The sequence below is a fragment of the Gadus macrocephalus genome, chromosome 20 (genome assembly GCF_031168955.1).
Source record: "Gadus macrocephalus chromosome 20, ASM3116895v1".
Lineage (NCBI taxonomy): Eukaryota > Metazoa > Chordata > Actinopteri > Gadiformes > Gadidae > Gadus > Gadus macrocephalus.
The window spans coordinates 10,062,325-10,088,000 of NC_082401.1; the positions used below are offsets into that span (position 1 = coordinate 10,062,325).

General features: G+C 50.3%; 1 protein-coding gene across 15 annotated transcripts in view; it reads right to left on the reverse strand.

Moving 5' to 3' along the window:
- Nucleotides 1-1,348: 1,348 nt before the first annotated feature.
- The window catches only part of mycbp2 (MYC binding protein 2), a 76,761-nt gene continuing 52,433 nt past the window's right edge, over nt 1,349-25,676 (reverse strand). For 7 of the 15 annotated variants that reach the window (XM_060039512.1, XM_060039510.1, XM_060039503.1 and 4 more), the window contains 33 exons: nt 24,809-25,036; nt 23,668-23,800; nt 23,264-23,389; nt 21,872-22,075; nt 20,878-20,982; nt 18,483-20,153; nt 18,157-18,326; nt 17,491-17,735; nt 17,225-17,392; nt 16,799-16,956; nt 16,066-16,265; nt 15,587-15,736; nt 15,175-15,335; nt 14,049-14,205; nt 12,938-13,162; nt 12,757-12,822; nt 11,825-12,064; nt 11,385-11,474; nt 11,189-11,269; nt 10,595-10,861; nt 9,968-10,251; nt 8,753-8,849; nt 8,487-8,606; nt 7,772-7,873; nt 7,207-7,335; nt 6,485-6,617; nt 6,190-6,293; nt 5,624-5,812; nt 4,191-4,298; nt 3,625-3,834; nt 3,285-3,392; nt 2,979-3,144; nt 1,349-2,754 (listed from right to left, as the gene is read on the reverse strand). In XM_060039512.1, the coding sequence (XP_059895495.1) occupies nt 2,639-2,754; nt 2,979-3,144; nt 3,285-3,392; nt 3,625-3,834; nt 4,191-4,298; nt 5,624-5,812; nt 6,190-6,293; nt 6,485-6,617; nt 7,207-7,335; nt 7,772-7,873; nt 8,487-8,606; nt 8,753-8,849; nt 9,968-10,251; nt 10,595-10,861; nt 11,189-11,269; nt 11,385-11,474; nt 11,825-12,064; nt 12,757-12,822; nt 12,938-13,162; nt 14,049-14,205; nt 15,175-15,335; nt 15,587-15,736; nt 16,066-16,265; nt 16,799-16,956; nt 17,225-17,392; nt 17,491-17,735; nt 18,157-18,326; nt 18,483-20,153; nt 20,878-20,982; nt 21,872-22,075; nt 23,264-23,389; nt 23,668-23,800; nt 24,809-25,036 (6,711 nt within the window). In that variant the 3' untranslated portion in view covers nt 1,349-2,638. The remainder of the gene's footprint in view (nt 2,755-2,978; nt 3,145-3,284; nt 3,393-3,624; nt 3,835-4,190; nt 4,299-5,623; nt 5,813-6,189; nt 6,294-6,484; nt 6,618-7,206; nt 7,336-7,771; nt 7,874-8,486; nt 8,607-8,752; nt 8,850-9,967; nt 10,252-10,594; nt 10,862-11,188; nt 11,270-11,384; nt 11,475-11,824; nt 12,065-12,756; nt 12,823-12,937; nt 13,163-14,048; nt 14,206-15,174; nt 15,336-15,586; nt 15,737-16,065; nt 16,266-16,798; nt 16,957-17,224; nt 17,393-17,490; nt 17,736-18,156; nt 18,327-18,482; nt 20,154-20,877; nt 20,983-21,871; nt 22,076-23,263; nt 23,390-23,667; nt 23,801-24,808; nt 25,037-25,676) is intronic. The other 8 variants (XM_060039504.1, XM_060039508.1, XM_060039513.1 and 5 more) reach the window with 8 other exon arrangements.

A 25,676-nucleotide genomic window follows, 5' to 3' on the forward strand; every position in this document is an offset into this window, starting at 1 on the left:
CCAGTGAACAATTGACAAGTACAAGGTTTATTTGATTACCCTTGGTGTTGCAATTATTGGGAAATCTAAGTGGAATGTTAATTAAAAAGGTCATCTTTCATTCAAAGTTGGATGTCAATGTACTTGGAAAGAGAACGAATCTTTAAAGTAGCAGTAAAATGCATTTTCAAAATATGCATTTTCCTTATTTGGTAGACTAGTGAAAACCTTTTGGTAACGTTTGACAACATGGTGACCAGCAAGGATAAGATAAGTCATTGCCCACGACAGAAGTCATGGACTTCCTCTAGAGGGCGCTGTAAGCATCTGTGCGATGCAGGGCCACTAGTACACGCCCAGTGCAGCGCACAGTGGTAGCGCCTTGGTTTATTTACGTTCAATAATACTATAATATCACCCGCTTCGAGCGTTATCCCTCAATTGAATGGACATTATCAGTGGTCATCAGCCTCATAGCTGTGGGCCAGTAGGTGCCTATTTAGCGGCAGTAATTAACCTTCTCGCCCTCTACATAATTACTGGCGAACACATCCTTGACACATAATTAATAGGTGAGTAGTTTCAGAGTAGGCCTACGTAACTGATTTATTCGGAAACTAAAAATCAACCTTGGCGCAATTCACATGAATGTCCTTTTGCAAAACGGAAATGCGCTGTCATGCAGTCCCATTCAGTTCCGTGATTAGTTATTATTTTATTGACACAGGTTTACATTTATAGAACTAACTGCAATTCTTAAATCGATCAAAGAACCGTGAAACTTTTCTACTCGATGCTGTCATAGCCGATTACATCCTTTTAGAAGGTACTGGCACCTTACACAATACAGACCAGTACGGGGCCCCGTACTGGTTGAAAAGAGAGGGGTCAGGTTATTCAGTTGGTTGCAATCTGCAACCTCCCAGCTAGTTGCCACCTTTACTGTGCGTTCACACCAAACGCAACATTTTTCGCCCGTTCGCGTTGTCGCCGAAGTTTTGTCGCGCCACAGATCATAAACTGTCGCTGTGCAAGTTTTGGGCGAATTTGTCTTTACCTTTTGTGGAAGAGAGAGAGACGTCGGAGAACCCGACGCAGTCTATTCATAATATTGTGATGACCACGGAAGAGGCAGTGACAAATAAAAAAAAATCGCCCGATACGCGTCTCAACGTTCACTTTGTATGGGATCTTGTCGCCCCGTCGCGTTTGGTGTGAACGCACAGTTAGTTATTATCTTAACCCACTTTCTAATTAGGAAGGGTGGTTTTGTACACTGCAAATAGCACATTTTTAATTAGTCCCTTTGTGTTTTAAATTGTATTTAAATGGTCAACACTTCGGTTAGTCATTAAGAAATCACACAATGTTGTCTGCGAAACAGATAACCTGGTTTATTACCATTCAACTCCATCCACCACAGATATTACAGAGCAGATTCACAAGTATTATGCTTTTTTAATATATATTTATATATATATAACAGCAGCTGTTTTTGTCACTCTTCCTCTGACCCACACACCATATCTCCTTCTCGGGAATAACATTAGAGATGAATTGTAATAGTTGGTGCAATTAACTGGCCTCAAACTGTGCAGTGATCACTCCTTGAAAATTGACTCCTGGTGAAGTTTGGATACAACTGTGCTATAGATGAAAATGGCTTCCATGTCCCAGATCTATAACTTTATTTCTCTTTTCTTTTTTGCATTTCCAGAAAAAAACATAAGTGACAGTTTAAAGGGGATGAAACACAACTGTGTCTACTGTATAAAAATGTACAGTGGCCTTTATTGACATACATTCCATAGGTATAACAGCTGCAGAAGAGGAGGCACACCCAGTATTGCACTTCATTAAAAGTTCTGGCTCAAAACATAACCCAGAATATCAAACAAAACTGAAGTGGAGAGTAGCAATTTCGGAATACAGCTATTTTGGATACTATCATTATATACAAGATTAGATAAATCGTACACTATTTTCCTCCCAGACTTGACATTCTTACAGTCTTATTCACCCACACGTCTTTTTTTTGTCCGTCAACCCATGATGCACTTGACAGGGGACAATACTGTACAGGATTACGAAAAAAGTCAGTTTACATACAACAAAATCTTTTAATTCATATTTAGGAAGCTGTAAATACGGCCCATGTTTTTTTTTTCTTCTAACCACGTCCCTCCACGGTTGCCTTATGCAAATGTATTTGATATCCCATGTTTAATCGTCACTATATTGTTACACTTCATTGATCGGGTGGTGTGCGACGCCTATGGAAGCCGAGGGGAGAACAACGGCCGCATGCAAAACACGTCACAAGTATTCTTTTAGTTCATATACATATTTTTTTTAAACATAACTGTTTTCATTTTTTCATTAAGTTTACCGCGATTCCCGAGAGCTGACCCTTGAGTATGTCTTTGTAGCAGAACTCTGGCACTCTCGTTTGTAGTCCAGCGAACAGAAAGCTTGACCAGCAGGTGGGGGGGGGGGGGGGGGGGGGATGTGTGTGGTGGGAATGGGGGGGGGGGTCTCCAGTGTGGCTCGCATACAGCCGAAGGAGCCATCGTCCAGGGCCGAGCGTCCACAGCAGCGACAGCCAGGAATCACAGTAGATCAACAAGCCTTTTTCAGTACGGGTCTCTCTCACGGTGGCCTAGAAGGTATGGGCGTTCCGACACACGCCGCAGCCCAGGGCAAACTCCTCTCCCGTGGGCGGGTGCACCACGTGCAGAGGGCATTCAGTCCCCTCCAGCTGCTTCCCCTTAGGACCTGCGAGGGCAAGGGGCCACAACACACCGACTCTCAGTGCCTTACCAATAAGCATTCGCATCAGGAGATCGCTAGCCAAAGGCAACTGTGCCGTTGTTACCTTCAGTATTCGGCCATTTACCATAACACAGTAGTGTACTTATGAGGCTATCGCTGTGAGGAGAATGCACCTTATTGTAGCCATAGCTGCAGTATGTGCACATGATGAGGACGGACAGTGGTACCTGCAGGACAGTGGGGCAGCTCCTCCTTCGGGACGCTGGTCATCCTCTGGAAGTCGTCGTGGCAGGCGTTACAGAAGTGCGTCGTGCCGAAGCAGAAGAAGACCGCCACCGAGCAGCAGTACCGGCACTTATACTCCAGGAAGTCTGTGCCGTGCTTGGAACACATCTGGGGAGGAAGTGTAGAACACATTTGTCAAAAAGGGAGGAAGACACAGGTCCGAGCTAGAAATACAAAACAGTCAGGGAACCGACTGGGATTTGAACCCTGGCGCCCCCCACAGGCTATCAAACCCTCCCCGTGCCCACCTGAGCTCTGGAGACATCAGAACACGCCCCGCAGATCAGCTCGCTGGGATCGTAGTCATCCCCCTGGCCGGCCTCCGCGTCGCATCGTGCCTCTCCCCCAAAGTAGGCCTGCGGTAAGGGGACAAGTAGGGGTTAAAACCATCCAACACTGGAGCCGGGTATGCATGAGAAAGGGACCCTATTTTATTTGAGTTTATTGGTCCCTATAGTGACATCACACATTTCCAACCAGAGGTATGATGCACAGATCAGCTATACCAGTTGCCATGTCTTGTATATGACTCATCACCATGACACCCGGTGTTAAAACAGGAGGCCTTTAGGCGAGTAGCCGGTGTACCTTTTTGCACTTGAAGCAGACGTAGTAGGCGTATCGGTTCATGGCGAAGCCGGCGGGGTCGTTGTGGAAGCGGGCCCCCGGCGTGGTGATGGCCTCGCTCTTGTGGAGGCCCTCGTACTCCAGCCTCATCAGGGCTTTCCTCCTCACGTCCTCGTACAGCTCCCTGATGGGGTCCAGCAGGTCCTTGATCACCGAGTGGTTGATTTTGTTCTGAACAAAGAAAACAAAACAGAAAAACTAAGTTACTTGACGACATATATTTTTGCGTGATTAAAATTCTAATGCTAGACTAAAGCAATAACAACACTAATACTAAATTGAGACGTCCAAAAAATAAAAGACCCACTACATTGCTGTGTCGGATACAGTTAACAAAAGAAAAAAAGCTCAGTTGCCCTCTGCCATCACTGCCGCCGACAAACCAACTTCCAGTCCCATGAGCTGTTGTGTGTGTTAATTTCATAGGCGTTCTGTATTCTGTGCTTCACTGTGGCTCTATGGGATGCACGGTGTTGGCGATTCATTTCTTCTCTGGAGGACAATAAGTATCAGAGGGTGTTCAGTACCTTGCAGATGGGACACGACATGAAGCCAAACGTGATGCGGGGTCCCAGCCAGCGGTTCTCCAGCACCCGTCTGGTGCACTGCAGGTGGAACACATGACTGCAGTCCAGCTGGGGAGGCAAAACAGATGGACCGATTAGCCACTCTGAAGGACACACAGTGAACCATTAAGAGGCGGGGGGGCTGGTACCTGTGGATTTTGTTTACTAACAGGTGGAGAACATTTTTCAGGGCGAAATCCGTTCAAAGATTGATTTTCATGCAGGGTGGTCATGCCTTCGATAATCTTCCAACATAAATCAGCAGAAGTGCAATAGAGACAGAATCAATATCCATTAAGTGAATGTGTTGGATCTTACCCATGTGTATCTTAGAACCTCTTATCTAATAGGAATTCGTATTTATTTAAATTTTTTAAGTCTTAGTAGTCGTTTGTTGTTGAAAATGTCATAGTAATCTTAATAAAATCGAAAAAGAATGGTAAAATCTTTTTCTTTTAAATTATTTAAAGGGGACATATTATGAAAACCACACTTTTCCTGGGTTTTGGGGTGTTGTTTTGGGTCTCTGGTGCTCCTACACGCATGCAAACTTTGAAAAAAGTCAGTACATGATTTTTTTCGGTGAGATATACGTTTCTGAAAGTACCCCGCCTACAGTTACCAAACGAGCGAGTCAGTTTCGGCGCCCCCTCCTATGTAGGAAGGGGGCACGTTGAATATTATCTCTCCCTCTACTCCCCTCCAATCAGAGCATAGCTACGATTTTGTGGACCAGCGGACGAGCAGCTCCGGTGGGGGGGTACTCGGCGGCAGCTCAGCTCCGGGAGGACAATCCCTTTCTCCTCCATGTCTCCTCCTCCGGACTGCCGCCGAGCTACCCCCCCACCGGAGCTGCTCCGTGAGTTCAGCTCATGATTCATAATATCAGCCCAGGCGCCCAGCTTTTGGCCGTGCAATTAGATATATTATATAAATACCCATACATAAAATTATTATATTATATAGGTATAGAGCTCCAAGAGTCCGCAAACGGCAACAATCCCTTCTCCTCCATGCTGTGGTTCAGTCTGACAGCTCATTGATCAGCGGTAGGTGAGATAACATTTTCTGGAACTCAAATACTAATATTGACTTGTGCGGAAAACACCATAGTATGTCTCCTTCAAAAGTAACATCTGCAGAGTGTATGCCCCGTGCCTCTATTGTTCATACACAAATATGTAATCTAACACAATATTTAATCCCACGCCCCAAAAATGAAGTGGTCAAAATCAGAATACATATCGGCCCTCAAAAACACGAAGAATCACAAAACATATTGGCTCTCAAAAGTGGTTTTGAATATAAATCGTATCTGGACCCCCAATCTGCTGATGCCCGCCCCTGACGTCTAGTTCCCGGGAGGGGGGGGGGGGGGGGGGGGCGTGGCCTACCTGCACGGCGGGGGCTGCAGACAGCGCCTCGGTGAAGCAGATCATGCACATGTCGTCGGCGTCCTGCTTCAGGCAGCCCGTGCTCTTGTCACAGCCGTGCAGACACGGCAGACACTTGTCCTCGTTCTTCACGCCGCCACAGGGGTGGCCGCACCCGTGGGTCTTGCAGCACGCCAGCTTGGCGTACTCCTGCAAGGAGAGGCAGGGGGAGCATGGGTTAAAGACCACAGGAGAAAGATCATGGGGTCAAATATATAGTCGCACAATAAGGCCATGCAAATGATGATATCCCTAAATATATATTTGCCTCCTTTTCATCCAGGGCCGAACATGTGACGAGTTTAACAGCGGCAGCTGTGAGCCAAGTAGCATTCGTCTACACGTGTAAAACATGTATGGCCAAAAGTACATAGAATAAAACAGTCATCACCTACTCCTGACGAGTTGGTTATTTGTCCCTGTTGCATTTAAAACCAAGTCCTTCCCTTCAATGTGTATAAAATATACGTGGCCACGCTGGCCATTTGTTATTCATTCTAAATGTTTGAAATGAGAACAGTGGGTACCTGGCAGTCTGGGTCCGCACAGACGCTGCCCACTGCAGACAGCTCCGTCCCGCTCCTCGTACCGCAGAACCTACAGGCGTCTGAGCTGCTGGATGCTGGTTTACCTGCAAACACACGCACAAACACACAAGCACAAACACACACACACAAGCAGAGTGATGAAAGCTTGTCAGACAACATAACATTAACAAAGTTGAATCCCAAGTTCTCCAAAAGACTTTCCAAAATGTGTTACAATTGCAGTTCAGCTTTTGTCCTAATAAAGGTTAATCCGTATGGACAAGCGTTTGCTCACCTGTGTGCTCTCTGAACTCCACCATGGCCTTCATGGTCTTGGAGTCGGCCAGAGCCATCAGCCAGAAGAGCTTGGTCCTCCCACAGCCCTCATGGAGGTCCACCTTGATCGCCTCCTCTTCCTCTTTAAACACCTGCAAACCAGCCGGGAGGAATTGGGCTTATGAAGGCATACGAGTCATACGTGGTCAAACTGGCAGCATTGACTTGGACACAGGTTACACTAATGGAGCAGTCCAGTAAGGAGGGACAGGGTTGGCAGAGACTGTTGAGTAGGGCTGCTAGATTATGGAAAAAAATCATAATCACGATTATTGCCAATATTGAAATCACGATTTTTCAAACGATTGTTTTTGAGTTTGAAAACATGCTCAGTCTCTCCCAAAAAATACTTTGTAACTGACAACTTTGGAATTTCACCTTAAAGAAATACATAAAGTGGTCAAAAGAAAATGTTCAAATCTAAAATAATGTACAGATATGTATGTATGTTGTTCTGCACTTTCTATAAAACATTTAATAAAAAAGAAAGAAAAAAAAAAGAAAAACAAAATTGGATTATTCCTGGTAAAACAAAGGTAAAAAATTAAATCACAAGTGATTGTGTGTGTGTGTGTGTGTGTGTGTGTGTGTGTGTGTGTGTGTGTGTGTGTGTGTGTGTGTGTGTGTGTGTGTGTGTGTGTGTGTGTGTGTGTGTGTGTGTGTGTGTTACGCGGGGCTCACCTGTCTCTGGTGGGAGCGCGTGCGTCGGTGCAGGTGGAGGAAGCGGTCACAGTCGGTGCACAGGTTCCCGCAAACGTTGCAAAGGATGATGGCCGCGGTCTCGCCGTCGTCATGGTTGTCACACATGGGCTGCGATGTGGGAAGAAAATGGGAAGTGTCCTCATGTTTGGCCCACAAAATAATCAACAGGTGCCTAGTTAGAATGTATCTGCTGCGTTCCGATTAGCTAACCTGTTCCCCCCTTCACGACATAGTGAACACTAGGGGTTACACAACAGCAGGTAGTCTAAGAATGAAGTAGACACGACTTGAACAAGAAAAGGGCTGTCCCAAAAAAAGTATTTTGCCAAGATCTCTGTGCTGGCAGAAAACCAGCTCATTACATTAATCTCTTAGAGTAGTGCAGATTCAGGCCTGTCCACAAAACAGGGACAAGCCTCATGCATTCAATTATGGAAATTCAAAAAAAATCTATTTCAATTCTATTTATAGGCCCGTCGACTCGTCACCTCTGTGCAAGGATCAATGAATCAACATGCACTTGTGTGTCGTTGATTCTTCTCACCATTTGTTTCTGCTGTCCGTCTTTGCCCATCCAGCGGCCGGACGACAGGCGGTCCACGTGGTCCTGGTCCAGAACGCACAGGGAGGCCAGCGCCAGCCACAGCTGAGGACGGCCAACAGGGGAGGACCATGTTAACACACTGGTGGAGGCTGTGTGTGTGTGTGTGAGAGGGAGAGAGAGAACCAGAGAGGGAGAGCGAGAACAAGAGAGGGAGAGAGAGAACAAGAGAGGGAGAGAGAGAACCAGAGAGGGAGAGAGAGAGAGAACAAGAGAGGGAGAGAGAGAACAAGAGGGAGAGAGAGAAAACCAGAGAGGGAGAGAGAGAAAACCAGAGAGGGAGAGAGAGAACAAGAGGGAGAGAGAGAAAACCAGAGAGGGAGAGAGAGAACAAGAGAGGGAGACAGAGAGGGAGAGAGAGAACAAGAGAGGGAGACAGAGAGGGAGAGAGAGAACAAGAGAGGGAGAGAGAGAGAACCAGAGAGGGAGAGAGAGAACAAGAGTGGGAGAGAGAGAACAAGAGTGGGAGAGAGAGAGAACAAGAGAGGGAGAGAGAGAGAACAAGAGAGGGAGAGAGAGAGAACCAGAGAGGGAGAGAGAGAGAACAAGAGAGGGAGAGAGAGAGAACAAGAGAGGGAGAGAGAGAGAACAAGAGAGGGAGAGAGAGAACAAGAGAGGGAGAGAGAGAACAAGAGAGCGAGCGAGAGTGAGAGAGTACCCTGGTGGTGGCGACGCAGCGGACGGGCGAGCGGTGCTCCTCCTCCATCTTGGTCAGGGCGATGATGGTCTCCGCGATGGCGTTCTTGGTGACCCTGGACCAGGCCTCCGAGAGGTGGCCCTGAGAAAAAGAAAGGAAGCGAGAGCCATGAGAGCGCTGTGGCAGTTTGTCGTGATGCATATACATATAATACTGCATCGTCTGTTGCGTGTCATTTGCACGGACGACGTTGGAACGGATGCACAGAGGAGACGGCGGTGACTCACGGCGGCCATGTCTTTGACCAGCTTGATGATGATCTCAGCGATCTGGGGCAGCGTGGAGCCCTTCATCCACCAGTGGCTCTCCCCCCGGCGGATGTAGCTGGAGACCAGGACAACACACAGGGTCAACACACACACCCTCATCTCCTTATTGTTTTATATTAGATATTAAACCTGCACTATGTTGTAATTCTAATGCAGCCACAAATCATAGTTCTACCTACAACTTGAGTTACAAGAGGCTGCAAATGGGTCAACTCACACAGTGCAGATGATATTATGTAATCAAATATATAATATAATTTATCAAAATGCATTCTTATATAATCATATCCATATCATATATTTGAATGTGATCAAATATATTTCATACAACGGGGGGCCTAAATCCAGCGATCTGATTGGTTCTTAACTGTTGTATAATGAGCGTATACATAACTGCTATGACGCCCAATCATTTTGTGAAAGTTTGCATATCACTCCGCGCCTGGAAGTAGAAACGGTTACAATACAAAGTATAAAAGTAGTTGTATAAAAGCAATAGCACAGTTCACTGAAGCCTAAAAATATGTTGAATGATGGAGAGGGTGTAAATGTTGTTACTCCGGGAGTGAGCAAGGCGATGGAGAGACTAACGAAAGCTTAGGCACACGGTGAGTGAACTGCTCCATAGGATAAATTGCCGGCGAACCGCTCTAGCCGAGCCTTCTCTCGGAGGGACGCTAAAGTGTGTTGCATAGCAACCGTCGTGCATTTTGAAGGCAGCCAGGAGGGACTACTTTTTTGTATTCTTTAATAAAACGGCTACTTTGACTTTCTTGTTTTTTTTTTAAATGTAGTGTGTCTATGACTTTCGTTTCGCCATAACAGTAACCGTTGTATAAAAGCAATAGATCACTTCAGTCAGTGGTATGTGCTCATTATACCACTGTGAAGGGGGTCGCCGGCCCTCCGCTGCGCGTCGGAGCCGGACAACGCCCCTTAACAGTGGTATAATGAGCACATACCACAGCCTGGCGTGATCTATTGCTTAAGTATAATGTGACATATTATAAAAGCATATTCTTAATACATATTTTAATTGGATCAAATAATAAAATATGTAATATAATAAAAAACATTATATAATCGTATTCATGTAATATATTTCCGAGCTGATCAGAGTGGCCACAGTTTCTCTGTCCCCCCCCCTCCCCCCGGCGCTGGCCCGGGGCGTACCTGGAGTTGAAGATCATGGGCAGCGTCACCGTGGTGACGCCCTTCCCGGCGGCCATGCCGGCCGTCCCCGCGATGCTGCTGCCCTTGGCCTTGAGCTGCACGGTGAGCGCCTTGGCGATGCAGCCCAGGAACATGTCCAGGATGCCCAGCTTGTTCCAGTCCCCCTTCTCCGTGGAGTGGATGATGTCGCTGATGTCGGCCGGCGGCAGGGCCTTCACGCCGATGATGCTGGCCAGGCGCACGGGCGTCACCTCGGGCAGCACCCGCCGCAGCAGGGACGTCACCTAGGGTTACGGGAGGAGGCACCAGAGGATCAGGAAGTGATGACGCATGTCCGGGATAAAAGCAGTTCAAACTGTGTGTGAGCATCGGAAAAGATGATCATCCGACTGTGGTGTTGCCCATTATGATATTTTAAAACTTTATAAAGGGATATTTTCGTATTGTAAGATAATGAAACACATTAGTGTACGTTAATATAACTTTCAAGTCGAGTAAACAGTTGTGGGATTTCAAATGTCCTGGGGATATGACGGCGTCGATACAGGGCGGGACCTGTATACGGTGTCACCATTGTGGGAGTGTGCAATGCATGTGTGCACGTGTGCGTGCGCGCTCGCCCCTCACCTGTCTCTGCACGCGGGGCGAGGCGGTGTGCAGCAGGGAGAACAGGTCCTGCATGAGGGTGTGCTGCTGGGCCAGGTACTGCCGGCCCACGTTGGAGCCGCTGAGCGCCAGCACCATGGACAGCAGCTCGAAGCAGTAGGCGTCCGACGAGGCGTCGTCGTCGCTGGGCTGCGAGTTGGCGTTCTCCTTGCTGGAGATGGCGTGCTCCCACTCCTCGCGCACGCGGGTGGCCTCCATGCGGATGGCCTGCACGATGTGCGCACACACCTGGGGGGGAGAGGTCGGTGAGACGGGGCTAAGAGATTTACAAGCGGTTGTGAATCCTTCTTTATGAAATCATTCAGGGTTCAACAGTAAGGTGTCCCTGGATCCTGGCCAGTCAAAGGCCACATCGGGACAGTAAAACCGTCGCCTGCCTGTCCTTATCTGGCCAGTACTGTATTTGTTTAAATTAACAATGTCTACTCACTCAAGTCTTTGGCTTTGTGTTCCCTTTGTGATTATCACAACGCATAGAGAGCGGGCCAATGTGTTTCAGACCAAGGTTCAACAAGCTCCTCAAGACAGCCTCTCCCCAGGCCTCCGGTGCCTCACCTGTTTCTGCAGGTTGGTCAGCTTGCTCCGGCTGAAGATGATGCCCACCATGTGCTCCTTCAGGTCCGCGTCAGACGGCGCCTGGAGACGGAAGACACAAGCAGCAAGGTCTCGATTCAGAGCCGTGATGATGTGATGTAAGGCAGTACAAGGTGAAGCCGTGTCAGGTGAAGTGATGCAGTGAGGGAGAGCCCACCTTGTCTTCTCCTTCAGGCGAGGAGAGCAGGTTCTTCTCCTCCTGCTCGGGAGTGGGTTCAGCGTCTCCGCAGATCAGCTTCCCAAACACCTGCACAGACCGATGGGGAACTTCAGTCATAATACAACTTATATAACATTGAACGATTCATAACATAGACCGGTTCCCATTCATAATTTACTATTATAGCGATAATAACAAATATACTATTGATATTGCTGGGAGATGGTTAGTGTGTTATGACACTTCTCTCTGCATCAGCGGTTTCTTACCTGTTTAGTGGAAGCTTAACACTACCATTAAAGTTATGAATGAATAAAGACAGTTTTTATTTGGTTTTAAAAAAATCACTGACATTAGAAAAGAACTGAAGATACATGAAAATACAATTAGGCTGTTTTTCTTTGTGAATCACGACGGTCAACGTGAAGAGGAGAGACCTGGGAGGTGATGAGGCGGAAGACGCGCAGGGTCTCCGCCTCGCAGTTCTTCTGCTGGGCCACGCTGGCAGAGATCTGCCCGGCGATCTTGATGCTCTCGCCGTCCTTCCAGCCCATCAGCTTCACCTGCCGCACCCGCAGCGTGTTCTCGGGCCCCTTCAGCTCCACCTTCACCACGTGGTGGTCCCCCCCGGGCAGCTCGCTGGTCACCCAGCCCATGTGCCGCGAGTCCAGGTCCACCTGGGTGGGGGGGGGGGGGGGGGGGGGAGAGGCTGTTGTGTTATTAAACATCCCAGGGTATTTCTGGGCCGACCGTTGGAATTTTGTTTTATCAGCAGGGAGCTAGCTGGCGTATCTCTTAAAGAGACAGTAAACCCAAAACCACAATATATTTGATCGTCAACATGGTAATCTATGCCAATTTATCATTGTCACTGAAATGAGAGCGTTCTTTTCTTGACGTCAGACTCAAAGTCGCGCAGTTCTTTGGACGTGTGGAGCTCTGTCCCGGCTGTGGTTGACTGCGGTGTCCGAGAGAAAGCTTTTTGACACTCGACTCACTGCTTTTTTTTTTTTTTTTTTAATCAGAGTGTTAGATATGAAACAGTGGCTCATCACGTGCTCTTTAAGTGTGCCACTACATTCTTATTTATCAGACAAGTTTAGTATTTATTTTAAAAAGGAGTAAAAGCAGAAATAAGACATGAGACACAGGGTGGATTGATTGGTTGTATAAAGCTACGCTGGGAAGCTAGGGCCAGCTCTGACGTCTCCTTCTGTACTGAGAGATGCACTTTGATGTCAATGGATTTGCCACAGAAGTCAAGTCTGCTACAGTGCATTATCCAACAAGGGCTTGCATTAGCTGTTCCCTAATCTCCTCCACGTCCATGGACCAGCTTCACATTGAGGGAAACAGTGAGTGGCCCAACCTGTTTGATTCTGCAGAGGTCCTCCAGCGCCTTCCCGCACAAGAATGTGATCGACGTGACCTTGTTCTGTGAGCGGAAGTAAACAAAAGAAACCAATTAAAAGACAATAAAACATATCCATATCTATCCGTCTATCTGTGTGACCCATGGGCTGGATGGGCCGGCGGGGGCCAGGACTCACCCCGATGTCCCGGGAGTTGTCCACGTGGACGGACACGGTGGAGGCGTTGATGCCCTTGACGCAGCTGATGGTGATGCTCTTGGTCTTGTTCTTGTCCTCGTCGCCGGACTCCCAGAAGGTCTCGGTGGAGCCGTCCGTGAGGCTGCCGATCATGGCCGGACGGCTGGACGTCTTGATATCCACCACGCTGGTCAGGTCCTTCAGGCAGGTCACCACGCACAGGTCCTGCCGCACAAACACACACACACCTCATCAGTACACAGTTCATACCGGGCAAACGGGCTATACACTCTATACCATTTGTATTGGACCATATTCCAATACAAAACCCTACTCCTCACCTACAAAGCTCTCCACAACCTAGCCCCCAGTTACCTCTGCGACCTCCTCCAAGAATACACTCCCTACCACTCCCTACCGCTCCCTCCGCTCAACCTCTGCTGGACTACTATGTATCCCCACATCACGACTCACTACAATGGGTGCCCGGTCATTCAGCTGTTCAGCACCCAGGCTCTGGATCTCCCTCCCCCCACACATAAAACAGTCAGACACCATTACAACCTTCAAGTCACAACTCAAAACTCACCTGTTCAAACTCGCACACAACGTCTAACTGATCACTGTTTTGATTATTTGTTTGTTTTGTTTTGTCTTGTTTTTGTTTTATTTATTTTTTATTTATTAAGTTTATTTATTTATTTATTTTTTTCCACAATGTCTTGTTTTTTTTAAACGATTTATGATGACTATATGCTCTGTAAGGTGACCTTGGGTGTCTTGAAAGGCGCCTCTAAATTAAATGTATTATTATTATTATTATTATTATACACTCCCGTAGCGATACATGCCTGTATTGTGTCCTGTGCTAACCGAGAGCGCGACAACATATCAGATTGCAGTGATACAAATAACAATGTTTCAAAACCATAAATTGTGATATTCTTGATAGCACAATATATAGATAGCTATGATACTCAACAGCGGAAAACTGTTAATCAGAAGATAACCAAATATTTTGAACTTTGTGTCAATAACAAGTGATCAAAAGTGTACATCATCTGACCACAGAACGACAACATGCCCCGTAAAGGCGGGTCCAGGGTCTCACCTGGCTGATGGCCTCGTAGCCTGACTGCACACTGATGTTGAAGCTCTCCTCGCTGTCTCCGTCATCCGACTTGGACAGGATGTTGTTGATGTGGTGGAACACGTTGCTCTGGTGCAGGAACTGGTGGTCCGACTGCTTGAACTTCAGGCTCCAGCACCTAGTGACGGAGGGGAAGGGAGAGCGGTTAATGTTTCTCCCCCCCCCGTGCATTACAAAACCGCTACGATGCTCCCTGCTGTGTGGACCGACACAGCACCCTAAAGGCTTTGCTGTGGTTCCACGTTGACCACGCAGTCGCTTCGACGCAGTCGGGTTTACGTTAGTGGACGATCCCTTGCTGCTGCGTCGCCTCGACGCTTGCGGCGGACGCAAGGACGTAATGGGTCCGTAAACCCCCTTGCGTTGCGTCAAGGTGGAACCATAACTGAGCTCTAATGGAGGTGAATGGAGAGCATGCATTATGAAACCACTGTGGGAGACCGGCTGTATAAACCGACGCAGCGGTGGAGCGTGATGGAGAGGGGATATGATGAGAGCACTTCCTTAGGGACACGGCGGGGGGGGCTACGCTGCATTTCTAGGAAAACAAGCAACAGCCTCCCTATTATCTGAAAGAACCGTATGACAGCTATTATTAAGTATCGCGGGAGGAGGGTCGACTCTATGAGCCGATGCAGTGCTCATGCTCGTCCCCATTAGCTGCTTTTATGAAGCTCCCAGAGCAACAGCATGCGGAATCCATACTATTGATTGTGAGTGGATGGATCGCTTGGAAAATACTGCACACACTTATTTTTTGGGAATCTCTAATGAGGGTAAAAAAAAACGTTCAGATTAAATTGGTAATCCACTTCCGAGTTGAAATTTGCAATTAATCTTCGGTTGTTTGGTCCGTTATATATGTTACTAATTAGAGATCTCCATGCAAAAAAGCTAGAAGAACACTGGTTAAGGGACGCACGGGGAACGGCAGCCTATGGGATCCATACAGCACGTCATCACCAGTCACGTCACGAGTTCCGCAGCTCGCTCAGAGAGCCGTGCGTGTCCACGGATGTCCGCGCATCTCCAAAGTGCCTCAGGCGTACACAGACGCCGCCGTCTCCCAGAGCGAAAAGCACTTTACCTGAGCGCCATCTGCTGCAACGAGCTGCCGCTGGGAAGTGACATCATCAGGTCGGAGATGGTCTGCAGCAGGCGGTGGAAGGTGTGGGGGAGGGGGTGGGCCGCCTCCCCGGCGATGACGATGTCCGAGAGGGGGTGCTCGCACACCCCGAGGTCTCGCTCCTGCGATGCGGAAAACAATATAAATTAAAGAGGCAACAGTCGTGTCATGAAATTGGTGCGTGTCTCTGTGGGCAATTGTATTTGTTTGTACACTGTGTGCACGTGTGTGTGTGTATGTCTATTTGTGTGCACGTGTGTACGTGTGTGTCTCAGTGTGCGTGTGCATGGGTACGTGCGTGCGTTTATGCGTGTGTGTCTGTGTGTGTCTGTGTGTCTGTGTGTGTGTGTGTGTGTGCGAGTGGCCTCCTCGCCTGCTCCAGGTTCTCCTTGTTGGCCTTGTTCTCCTCATCCTCCTCTTCCTCGGGCTCCATCGGGGACGGCGTGAGGGACGCCACGAAGTGCCACAGGATGTCGTGCAGCGAGGTGGTCTGGATCACGTTGCACAGCAGCCAGTTGAAGGCCTGAGGAGACACCACCAAATAAACCATTACACAGGAGAAACAGGACTTGTGTGATACCTGATGTGATAAATAATTGGGGGTATCTTCTCTCTTTTTTCCAGTTTTCCCACACGTGCATACACTTTCACTCTTTTCAAAACCAACCCCTTTGTTTCTAATCCCTCGCATGTTCTGTATAAGGCCTTCCATCTGCTCCCTATCCACCTGCACAGTGGAATAGATCAGCTCAATAACACCAGATGGTGAGCCCCAACCCTCAGCGGGTTAGGGTCGAAGCCAACGTCCCACGGGGGAGGAGCCCAGCGGGCGCGGCGGCGGCGACGGCGTACCTCCATGGCGAACACCCGGCAGGCAGACTTCCGGAGCGCGTGCCTCATGGCCACCTCCAGGCCCTCCAGGTCGTGGTGCTGGATGACGAAGGCCAGCACGGGCCACTGGAAGTTCCTCTCCCCCTTGCTGAGGGAGCCGTGCGCCGAGATGAGCCGGGACAGCTCCGGGGACGGGTGGCGCAGCAGGGACGAGCCCACCTCTGGAGAGGGTCCACAGAGCAGACAGAGTTGGACATTGGCCGCGTTAACCCCTGGCTCGGGGGAAGTGGATGAAAAGCAGTCTGAAGGATGCCTAGCCTCGAGATGCCCGTCTCAGTCCACCAGGCTCACAGCCGGTTCCTCCTGGAAATCGTAGTCTAGAACCAGGCCCAACACCGGCAGCTATGCTCCGCACGACATTCAGTCGGCCAATCAGTGAACCCCGCAGAGTTTTTGATGATAATGAATCCAGGCAGCCAACCAATGCCCTTACAAATATGATAATTTGAATGTGCCCGTTAACTTGTTTTATTTGAACGCAATACCTCTTTACTTCAATGAAAAGTGTTGCAGTAACATCACTAAAGGTGTAAAGGCTTGAGATTCGACTGGACAAAGCACACCCATCGGCTGCAAGGTAAGACTGACTGGCGACGTCCCTCGACAAACACTTTCCAGACCTCAGCGAACGCAGCGCAGCGAACATTGCCCGGCTGTGCGCGGCTCACCTGAGAGAGTGGCGTGGTGGGCCTACCTGCGTCCCCGCTGTGGACCCTCCGTCTGGGCACGGCCTTGATGCGGGCCGGCGAGGCGGAGTGCTGCTTGTCGTACTCTGACGCCACCACAGAGTAGGAGCGCTGGAACACCGTCCGCTTGGCCGTGTCGCTGTCCGTGATCGGACTCGTTTCCAGACTGGAGAAAAACGGGCGTCAATTGGGAAGAACATTTAATTATTTAGTAAAATAATCAAATAATTATTAAAACAACGTGAAAGAAATAACTTGTAAAACAACTTATTAAGTAAAAAAAAAATATTTAAACACATCTTTAAGCAAGCAAATACAATTTCCGTACATTTTGAAAATAAATGTCTATTTCCACCTTTATCTTTTCCAAATCCAAACAATAAAAACTATAGACTGGATAAAAGCAACCCATGGCCGGGTAGGGCGGTGGTCACCTGGGGGGCATGGACTTCATGTTGTTCTGCGGCTCCTCGAACACGTTGGGGCAGGCGTCAGGGGTGACGGAGATGTACGGGGCGGGCACCGACGTGGAGCGCAGGTACCTCATCTCGTCTTGGAAAAGGTTATCGTCCTGGTAGGCGCCAAAGTTCTCCGTGTGTTGCCTGAGGGCGGGGCGTGGTGGAGAGAGAGGGGGGGGGGTGAGTCACTACCCACTAACGGCCACGAATGAACCTCCAGAACCAAGTGGATGCGCCGGTACCTCGCCAGGGTCTGCAGGTAGAGGCAGCCCATCTTGTTGGGGGTCTCGTCCGAGACGCCCTCCTTGAGGCTGGGCAGCTGGGAGTGCAGGGGCCGGGGGGGGTGGTGGCACAGGATGCTGGGCTCCGCCGCGCTGCTCAGCGACAGCAGGAACAGGGCGTTGGCCCGGATCACCTGGTGGGCCTCCATGGTGGGCAGCGAGCGGGGCGTCTTCACCTGCAGGGGCTTCTTCCTGGACTGCTTCACCTGGGGGAGGGAGGGGGGGACAGACAGACAGACAGACCGACAGACAGAGTGCTTCAGGTTCGAGTGCTGATGCAAATATGTAAAAGATAGGTTGGATTTTATTCCTGCTGACCACACAAGACTAACACAGCACAAGATCTTGGGTCTTAAAACAGATCTTCTGTGAGGCAAAAAGAGGAACAAAAAGGTCCGTCAACATTCATGGATGTCACATGTTCACCAGAGACACGATCGACCTTAGTTCACCAAATGAAGTCATCGATACCTCGTCATTATTATTTTTTTGTATTTGAGAGGGCCTCAACTACAGGCACTCAAGTCTGCACATTAAAAAACGTTATTGCCCATTTAATTTTGGTGCCCCCCCTTGGCAAGACTCAGATTTCTATGGACGTCATTGAGCGCTAACATCCAACGCTACCTTCTCCCTGGCTGCGCTCTGTTTTTCCCTCAGGTATTTCTCTCTGCAGCGGTCACACACCAGGTACCAGGTGCTGCCCCCGATGCCTCCATCGCCACAGTTCCCCGCCCAGCCGCCACAGAAGTGGCCGATGCTGTTGTAGCCCTGGCCTCCGGCGTAGCGACCGCAGCCTGCCAACGGAGACAAACAAGTATAACCCAATCAACAGGAGATCGTCGAGTCAAACACAAAGGGGGCAACATGCTGGGCAAAAGTCACCCATATCCCAATACCTTCAATGCATTGACTTAATAACAAAATGAGGTCAAAATAACCAGTAGGCCTACCTGGGTGGGCCTGCCTCATGTGGTAGGTGACCGGGTAGGGGTGCGACTCCCCACACAGCTCGCAGATGGTGTCCTTCTCGGGTCCGCCCATGGCCAGCTGAGCCATCTCCCCAAACAGGTTCCCCCGGGGACGCACCTCCGCCTTCTCCCGCTTCTTCTTCTCCTTCTTGGCCTTCTTGCCGTCTTTCTCGTTCTCCTTCTTCTTCAGGATGGCGCTGGAGCCCGGGCTGGGGAAGATCATGTTCTGGGTGGCCGCCTTCATTGTTGCCATGGAGATGTCCTCCCAGAAGGCCACCAGGTGCTGCAGGGTGAGCGGGAGGATGGACTTGGCCCTCATCACTGGGTGGGAGTTCGACTCGTGGGCCGCCGACTCCTTGGCCTCCTCGCACTTCTCGGGCAGCGGCGGCTCCTTGAGCATGGACAGCACCTTGTTCTTGTTGATGCTGCCCATCTTGGAGATGTCGGGCCCGTGCGGCGCGATGTTGAACATGTTCAGCGCCGACGAGATCTCCAGGGAGTGCCGGTTCTTCAGCTTGCTCTCCTTCTCCTCGGCGCCCTGGCCCCCCATGGAGTTGCGGATGGGCGCGTGCTCCTTGCTCAGGTCCGGGTTGAACTTCAGGAAGGAGGAGCAGGCCATGGCGTCGTGCACGATGCCCTCGTGCCACAGGAAGGCGGCGAACACCGCCCGGGCGCACTCCGCCACCGAGGGCGACATGGCCTGCTTGGCGGGCTCCGCCAGCTTGGACGCGCTCTCGGCTTTGAACAGGGGGCCCGACTTGTCCTTCTTGGGCCGCACGTGGCGGCTGGAGGCCTTGCGGCTGGCCTTGGGCGAGGAGCGGCTCTCCTGCTCCTCCTTGACGGGCGCCTTGCCGATGCTGAAGTGCACCTTGGAGGAGCCCTCCTCGGCGCGGCGCAGCTCGCCGCCCTCGTCGTTGGCCTCGTTGGCCTCGTCGTTGGCCTCGTCGTTGGAGAGCGGGGCGCCCGAGGTGCAGACCTCCACCACCTCGCTGTGGAGGTTCTCCTGGGTGACGTGGGGGGAGGGCGCGCGGTTCTCCGCGTTGCCGACGCCGCCCTTGCTCGGGTCTTTGGGGGAGAGCTTGGCCTTGGGCGAGGTGGACCTTCCCCGGAGGGGCTCCGTCAGGGGGATCTTCTTCTTCCGCAGCGTGTCCGGGTCCAGGGTGTACGAGTCCGACTTGGACCTCTCTCGGGGAGGGTCCAGTCGGGCCTTGGGGGACGGGCTGACCTTGGGCGGGAGGTTCTTGTCGTTGTTGGAGGCGGCGGTGGCGGCGGTGGCGGTGGTGGCGGCGTGCTGCGACGGGGGGCCCGAGGGACTGGACCGGCCAGAGGAGGGGGAGGACACGCCCTTCTGCTTGGGCGAGGAGGAGCGGGAGCCCGGGTTGGGGGACTCGCCGCGGGCCCCTGGTTGGCCCGTCCTGCCGTCGGCCTTCAGGGCCTGCAGGGTGTTGTGGTTGGGCGAGTGGGAGCGGCTGTGCGAGTCCGAGCGCAGCTTGGCCGTGTCCGAGCGGAGGATCAGGGCCTCGCCGGCCGAGAGGCCCCCCTCGCCCGTCCTGGCCCGGCCCTGCTCCGAGGAGCGCCCGCTGCGGTTCTCCTGCCGCTGCTTGGAGGACGGCGACATGGGCCGCGCGCCGGACAGCGGGTTCCCTCGGTCACCTGGACATTCAGAGGGCACAGAGGGGGGTTTCACCGCGGGAGGGGGTTGGAGCGAGAGGCGAAATAGCCTCCTCCTAACACTGGGGGGGGGGGGGGGAAACAATACAACTGATCTGAGGAGGAAACCAAAGGGTATTAATGGAAAGAAAGCACAGACAATGACAAGAAAAATGAGGAACCAGGGAAGGAAATGTAAATGAGCTGATGCTATTGCATGCCTTAATATAGGTTAATATAATGACTTACTTATGAATGACTTGATATCTGTTTCCAACCCACCACTCTAGTCTACTAGCCAGTGGTCTTAAGCATGGACCAGGGAAGGTATCGGGACATGTAGGAGCCGGTGATAATGGATTCCAGCCCAGCACATAATTAGCGATTAATCTAATCTACGTTGTAACTTTTAGCACCAGGAATAACCCCTGGCTAGGGTCCTCCTCCAACGTTGTAAGGAGCCCTCCTTGCAAATAAAATATATTCCAGGACATAATATACTTTTGTAAATGATGTATCCTTGTATAGTTTCTTAGTCGTACACCATTAGCAGTGTGCTCTTGTCCTTGTACTCTTAACCCTGCATTCAAAAAACTAAAAAAGTTTTTTTGTGGTTCACAATTCTTTGCTCAGTGAAGAATGGGATTGTTCTCGAGCTCAAATCCCCCCCCGTCCCCTCCCACAGATTGCAAGTCTGAATTGGGCATGCGTTCAGTGCTTTACCCACCCTTTTGCTTGTGAGCGAGAGAGGAACGAGCGGTACCATGCCCCGCCATGGAAGTGCTGCTTTTGTGCGCACGCTCACGAGAAGCAAGGCTGACTGAGGGACCATCTACAGCAGAAGACAGCGGCAGGTAAACAAGCCACAGAATGCAAGGAGACCATCACAGGAGAAACAGGAGTAAAGGATAGAAGAGAGGTCAGATAGGAACGGCAAGAAATGAAGAAAAAGATAAACGGTCTTAAAGCTCAACATAGAGAGGTCATAAGAGATTTAAAAGAACAGGACGGCTGGGCGCACAGCAAGGACTGATAGAGATTAACATGCAGAAATAGATATGATAAAATATATTGTACAGGAAATATTATAGAGATATTTTGGACCCTGTTCTGGGAATAACTACTCAAATTGATCATTGATTTAGTGAACATTAGCACGTTGGTCTATAAACATTTCATGGGTCTGATTATGAAATGATTATGGGCCCTCTGGTATTAGATAGTCTCTGTTGCGTGCTCTAGCCTAGGTGGTAGTGAATTATGTAGACCACTGTTTAGTGGTGTTCAGTGGAGCGCTGGGCTGATGGAGGCAGAGAGCCAAACAAGCTGCTGAGCCAAGATGGAGGCTGTGAAGAGGTGGATGTCAGCGACGGGGGGGGGGGGGGGGGAGATAATGAAAGAAAGAGAAGCTCAATGAGCGAAAAGAGACCAAGCAGAGAGAAGAGAAAAAAATAATTGAAGCAAGCGACGGAGCCCAAGTCGAATTAATCAAGAAATACAAAATAAAACCACAACAACAATGTTATGCTTCACGCTTCAGCCGTGACCCACCCGACCCCTACCAACCCCAGCTCTAAATAAGTAAAGCATAGAAAACACAAACAGAAATCCAAACCAATAAGTCAAGGGGGAAGGAAGGGGGGGGGGGGGGGGGGGGGGGAACAAGTGGGACTCGGCACCTGGGCAAGCGCCGACTCTGTCAGACAAACGGACAGACTTACTCAGAAGCTGTGGCTGTGGCTGAGACAGGTGGGAGAGGGACTGTCCAAACACAAATGGACAGTGGACAAGGGAGGAGGAAGAGGAAGAGGAGGAGGAGGTAGTGGGAGGTTGGGCGGCTTGCTCAAATACGGAGGAGGAGGAGGGAGCTGCTGGGAGGAAGGGCCCAGACTGAATGGGATTCAGTATGGCGCTCAACCGGACACCTGCGTATATGGGAGACAGAGGAAGGGGGGAAGAGAACTACAGCTTTACACTAAGGCGTTTGCTCTGCTTTTATCAACTATTTTTAGATTTGGTTTATTTTTTAGAAAAAGTAAGGAAAGTTAAAATTAAAGAAGGAGGCTAAAATAAGGGAGGGGGGGATGCAACTCATTCATTTAAAAATAAAATCACTGGATTACTTCAAACGACCGCCAGAAAGTTAAGACGCCACAAGGTGATCAGGGAAACGTTATGTTGGTGGGTGGGTGGGGGCTGGGCAGAGAGGTGGTGGTTTAACTACAACGAAGGTGGAAGTAATGGTGACGCCACAGAGGAGTGGAGGTGGCCAGGGGTCGCTGCCAGGTCAGGGGGGGCTGGTGGAAGGGTCAGGGTCGGGGGGGGGTGGGGGGGGTTGATTTCACTTGAGTTGGTTTGGTGCAGCTCAATAGACACCAGTGTCAATACTGAGAGAAGCACATTAACTGGCCCATGCACACAGGCAGACAACAACAGAAGCACACACACACACACACACACACACACACAAGAGTAGAGCCTAACATTGCCGTAATGTTGAGACGTGGTAGAAAAAAACGAGAGGCACGAAGTCGAACATGCACAAAATGAGGAAATGGGGTGTCCACGGTCAACTGGATGGGCATGGTGGATCGTAGAGGGACTGGTTCATACATTCAGCAATCAAATACAATGCCGTCCATCGTCTTTGGTGTCCAATTGTTCGGACGTGATGGAGGTGGAGGCACTGTGAGTGTGTGAGTGAGTGAACATGTGCAGGGCGTGTATTCTTCTACGCTAGACACAAACGATGAGCTCGGAATCAAGGGAGCGTGTCGACTAATCCGAATAAGCGCCGGCTTCAACAGAGGACTGATTAATCGTCGGAAGCCTACTGCACGCCCAACTGGTTTGGATTTTGCTCTTTTCATTTCTGTAGCAGTACGTTACCAAGGGAACGACGACGACAACCTCCACCGATGACGAAAAAAATAAAATAAATAGGAATTCATAAAGTGATTAGGCGTAAAAAAGAGAAAAGCGGAGGCATGCCAAGTTAAGCGATGAGGAAAAGATTAATTTCTGAAAAAGTGTCTTCTAAAAAAACAACAACAACAACAACTATCCGGGGTATGTGCCGGGCGGTGGCCCGAGACACGCCGAGATGGCCCCACCTTTGTTGTTGGAGAGGCCGTAGTCGAAGCCCTGCGCGCCGTTGGAGGCGGCGGCCCTGTTGAAGGCCTGCACAGAGAAGGGGCTGGGGGGCGGGGTCTGACCGTTGTGCTCCACCCCAGCTTGTTCTGCAGGACGGTATAGGGGCGAGCCACACGTTAGGACAGGAGCTCCCCAATCATGGGGGGTGAATACGAGGTCACAGGAGATCCCTGATTGTTCCGGATGTGGGATGCATTGTAAAAAAAAAAAAAAAAAAAGGCTGCATTCACTGGCCATCGCTACATCATACAGGGTCGATCGGTGTGATGAGCAGCTGATTGGGTTTCAACTATTTGCCGATGCGGTGTATTTTCGGACCCTGATAACGGGGTCAGTGACCGGGAGGCGGGGCTTTGCTGCTTACCGTCTTCGTGTCGGAGGTACTGGTTCCCGCCGCGGTCCCGGGCCAGGGACCACGCCTCGCCCTCGTCACTCTCGCAGAACTCCACCACGCTGTTCTTGTCCAGCTGAACCCAGGTGCCCTCCGAGTTCACCACCTGACGCACAAACCACGCTCTTTATCCACACTCGACACACGGCTTTGCATGGAGCTGGCCTCGCATGCAACACACGGACCGATTCGGCCCTGAACCGGGAGCGTGGAACGCCATGTTCCACACTCATCGGACAAGTGTGTTATCATTACATTAGAAATGTGGTCCACACCCTTCAGTCACAGATACAGGCATCAATTTGCATGACATAACAATCAAAAGGCAGAACGTAATACTTTCATTAGAAACCATTTGATTACAGACACTTAGCTGAAGACTTTCAGGAGAATGTGATCATTTTGGACAAACAAGACACAGGTGGAGGCGTTAATGTGTGCAGGCTTCGCATCGCAGATCCAGACAGAGTTTTTTTTCCAGAAAAACAGGCGCAAGAGGAGGAGGAGGAATCTCTAGAACAGCATGACACACCACGGCAGCCAATGAGAGGTCAGATCCCACTGGGTGGGCGGAGCCAATCAGAACCCGTCCCGAGACCATTTAGGAAGCTCAGAGAAAGTAATAGGGTTAGGGTTGAGAAAGACTGTTAGAGGAATGCAAGAGAGACACCGCCTAGCTGAAAGGATGCATTTCGAGGTGCACATAGAAAAAACATGAAACCACCCTGCATTTCAAGACAAATGCATGTGAACAAGAGGGAAACGCTGGGTTGAGTGCCGGTCAGCAAAGTCGTAGTAAGAAAGGAAAATTAGGGAGATTTTGAAAGATTGTGGGGGAGAAAACACCTGTGTGTGCACCACAATGATTCCCGTCCACAAGACAAAATCACAATCGTCATGTTCACAAACAGGTGATGCAGCTCACACAAGAAAAGAAAGGGGAGTGATTTCAGCCTGCTAGCACAGAGAGGGAATCACTCCAACAACCACAAGAACAATCAGTAACAAGACGTATTTATTAAAGGTGCGGTCAACAATCAAAACAAGAAAGCAACCATTTTAATCATAGAGTTGGTTTAGGAGGGTGGGGGAGGGGTGGGGGTTGAGTGCGTACCTCGCCTACGGCCTTGACCTTGTTCCCCAGTACTAACATTCCAATGGGGATACCCCTAAGGTTTGGGCAGCTTCTGATGTTGTGACCAGAGGGGCCGGTCTTCACTACCTTATAAAGCCCAGGGCCACCGCCGCCCAGCCCTTCCCTGCTCTGCTCCCGCACAGGGGCCTCGGGGGAGGGGTGGCCGCCCACCTCCTTCACCCTCTCTTCCGAGGGGGCCCTGGACTCCTGCAAGAGGGAGGAACGCACGGTTAGAGGAGGGGCCCGCCATGGCGGCGCCAGGACACACAAACAACAACAAAGACAAACAAACAAAGTCTCCGAGAGCTCCGGATAAGCTTCTTAAAAAGGACAATCCCGGTCTGGGTGATCAGAAATTGGGAGCAGTCTCTCCTGGCCTCACAGAAGCATAAGTCGGCAACATCCAGAGCTGCATCATTTAAATAAACTGATTCTGACAAATGATTCCAGGAACAGGTGTTTAAGTGAAGCCAGGGGAGAGGCGGTTCGATGGTTTGATCACCCAGAACGCGGTCGTCCTCCGAGTCCTCTTGTCAACACGGTGAAGCGTTGGAATCAATGCGACAAAGGCAACATGTGCCGTATTTATACAAGGAGGCATGACAGTATATCATTGATCGAACAGGGCGACAGCGAAATGAGTGTGTTGGGGAAACATGGAATGGGCCACTTGTTCTGTGTCGTTATCTCAAGGGGGGGGGGGGGGGACATGCCATGACACAAACGTGGTGTTTGTATATGCATACATTAAAAACATGGGAGGGAGCCTTTCAAACCAGACCGCTCATGCAACTGGAAGGACTGTGGCCTTCCTCTCCCCCACCCCCCAGCCTCCCCCTCCCCCTCC